This window comes from Panthera uncia (assembly GCF_023721935.1).
Source record: "Panthera uncia isolate 11264 chromosome E2 unlocalized genomic scaffold, Puncia_PCG_1.0 HiC_scaffold_19, whole genome shotgun sequence".
Lineage (NCBI taxonomy): Eukaryota > Metazoa > Chordata > Mammalia > Carnivora > Felidae > Panthera > Panthera uncia.
The window spans coordinates 16975692-16978596 of record NW_026057588.1 but is presented as its reverse complement, the minus strand read 5'-3'; the positions used below and the strand labels follow the sequence as shown (position 1 = coordinate 16978596).

Below are 2905 nucleotides of genomic sequence, written 5' to 3'. Positions count from 1 at the left end.
GGGGGGGGAGCCGGGGCAGGGGCGGGGAGCCAGCCCCTGGCTCCTCGTGCCCTGTCGTGTGTGCCAGATCGAGGAGCTGAAGAACGAGAATGCCGTGCTTCGTGCCCAGCTGCAGCAGCACAACCTGGAGATGGTGGGCGAGAGCACGCGGCAGTGACACCCGCCCCGCCGCGCGGCGGGGGCTCCTCCGGCCGCCGCCGCCCCTTCCCCAGCCCTTAGCACAGAGAGGGACAGACGCCCCTCCCCCAGCTGCGTTTTTTTATAGTAGATTTTTAACAAAACGGGGAGAAACAATGCATTTCTGTGGATAAGCGCCCACCGCTCTCCTCAACTTGGGAAATGATCTCCTCCCTCCCCCTCCTGTCTGTCTCCCTCCTCCGGCCCCCACGGAGCCCCAGCACTTCTAGTGGTCTCGCCTGGAGGCAAGAGGGAGGAGGACGGAGCCCTGCCATATCCCGCTGCCTCCTTGGTCTCTAGAGGTACTGAGACAGGGTGCTTTCGGGAAGGAGGGGAGACTTTACGGGGGCCAGCCCCGGGGCCTGGACCTAAGCAGGGAGGCCATGTCCCACCCCACCTCTTGTTTCTGGATCCCTGCTCCTTTTGAGTGTGTGTGTGTGTTTTAATTTTCTTTATGGAAAAGTGGACAAAAAAATAGAGAGAGAGAGAGAGAGAGGTATTTAACTGCAATAAACTGGCCCCATGTGGCCCCGCCTTGTCTGTTTGTGTATCTGTCCATCTCGGGTTTGGGGAGGGGGGCCTGGGGTCTGCAGAACTCCATGTTGTGTTCGTGGCTGTGTGCCCGTCCCTGCCATCCTGTACCCCCTGGTACCCAGTCTGTCGGCTGGATGGTGGAGAAATTAAGGAACGGATATCCTCTTTGAGGCCCCAGGTGTGCATATGTGGTGTGAAGGCAGGAGGTGCCAGGGTCAAGGACACGTCCCATGTTTTTGGAGGAGAGGCTGGGGTCTCTCCTGTCATCCGTTCTAAAAATAGGACTGGCTCCTGACCCTGCCCTTAGGGGTTGAAGCCCTCCCCTCTGCACCAGCCAATGGTGGGGCCTGGCCTTGAGCCCCCCACCCCCAGGAAGGGCAGATGGCCAGGAAGCCAGGCTTGGCCCGTCAGCCTGTCGCCTCACACTGTGGCTCTGGCGCCTGTACTGTGACCCCTGCCCCGGCTGATGACGAAACCTGGCCTGAGCGGAGACGCGGTGATGCCTGGCGGTGCCGGGGGACGCTGCCATGTCTCCCTGTGGGTGGCCGCACAGCCCTTGACTCTGCTTCGGCCCCACCCCCCACGCCGCTCCAGGGAGCCGGGCCTGCCAGCCTCGTCACCTCGCCGAGCTCTCCACCCGGTCCCATCCCGAATGTTCCTACCTGGTGTTCCCTCTGACAGCCCCGTCCCCTCCGCCGAGTGAAGGCGTGTGGGGCAGGAAGAGCCTAACGTGGACCGAATCAGGGGGCAGGTGGCAGGGAGCAGCCTTCGCCTCCCGGCCCCCACACGCCCCGCTTTTGTGGTTTTGAGTGGGCCTCGGCGGCAGCTCAGGCCCAGAACGGGTGTCCGTTCCTTGGCAGCGTCGTCTGTAGGCTCTTCTGCCGGAGTTGACCCTGAACGGTCCTAGAGTGAGTCAGGGAGGCGGCATGGCTAAAGGCCTGTCTGCGGAGTCAAGGTTGGTAGTTCCCAGGGCCGTGTGCCCGCAAAGACGGCCCAAGTGAGTAGGAGGGAGGTGGCCCCAGGCAGGCAGCCCAGGCTCGTCTCCATCCGGTGACATGCTGGAGGACCAGCTCGCCCAAAAAAGGCCCAGCTGTGCAGCGTCGGCCACCATCTGTGGTTTGGCTGCTCCCACCGCGGCCGGTTTCAAGGTGCCAGGGGGATGTCCCGCGGCAGAGCCGGGATGAGATGCGCACCCTTCGCTCCGTGGAGCCGGTGTGAGCCGCGTCTAGCACGTCCCACTGTGGCCTGTGCTTGTGGGGAGGCAGGAAGGCCAAATGGTGAGAGCACCGGCCCCAGGGTCCGGCCGCTCAGGCCGGCCTAGCTCTTCTGACCGGGTGCGCTTGGGCACTGCCCCGAGTCCGCCCTCGGTTCCCCCTACAGAATGAAGAAAAGCAGCCTTGGGGTGGCCGTGGGCTCCCAGGAGGGAGCAGGGCCCGGGAAGCTAGGCCGCCGGGACCGGTGGCTAAGAAGGCGACGAGGGCCCCAAAGCACAGAGCAGAGCCCGACATGGGGCAGGCGGGAGCTGCTGGGGGCGGGCGGCAGAGGCCGAATGCAAAAGTGGGTCAGTACATCCGCCGGCGCATAGGATGCAGGCGTCTGATGGCAGCCGTTACTATCACTGCTGTCTCGTGGCCCAAAATTCTCAGGGACGTTCTGCAGATACATTTCCCAAGATTCAGAAAACCACATGCCTGCTGGGGGCTGGAGCCGACACAGATTCCTGCGTCTGGCCACCCCAGCGTTCCCTGCCAGAACCCGTGCACGTGTGAAGACCGCCTGAAGCGATAGGAATTCTGCTGGACACGTGAGGGGACCGTAGTGACAGCCGGCCTCCCTGTGGATGAGGATATCGGGAAAAGGAGGAGAATAAGAGGTCACCTTCCTCCTACTCATCGAACTGTTCAACTTTGGGGGCAAAAGGAATTTTTTCTGAAGTCAACAGGGTGATGCTGTGTCAGGGAAAGTGTCTCCCAGGTGGCTGGCTAGAGGCGTGGGTCTGTGGCCCCGTCTGCCCCACCCCCTGGACACACCTCCGCTGGCTCAGGGTGACATAACACTGTTCCCTGTTGCTCTGTTCCCGCTTATCTCCCGTCTTGTCGGCGCCACCACCTTCTTGGAAATGAGTTGGGACAAAGGGGAGGGGGCTTAGTACCCCCGCCTCCCCCAGAAGGGCCCATAAAAGCAGCTGAAACGG

At 62.5% G+C, this 2905-nt stretch overlaps 1 protein-coding gene across 1 annotated transcript in view; it reads left to right on the top strand.

Moving 5' to 3' along the window:
* USF2 (upstream transcription factor 2, c-fos interacting) overlaps positions 1-717 on the top strand; it is a 10398-nt gene extending 9681 nt beyond the window's left edge. The window contains exon 10 of the mRNA XM_049622351.1: positions 5-717. Within this exon, the coding sequence (XP_049478308.1) occupies positions 5-157 (153 nt within the window). The 3' untranslated portion in view covers positions 158-717. The remainder of the gene's footprint in view (positions 1-4) is intronic.
* Positions 718-2905: the final 2188 nt, after the last annotated feature.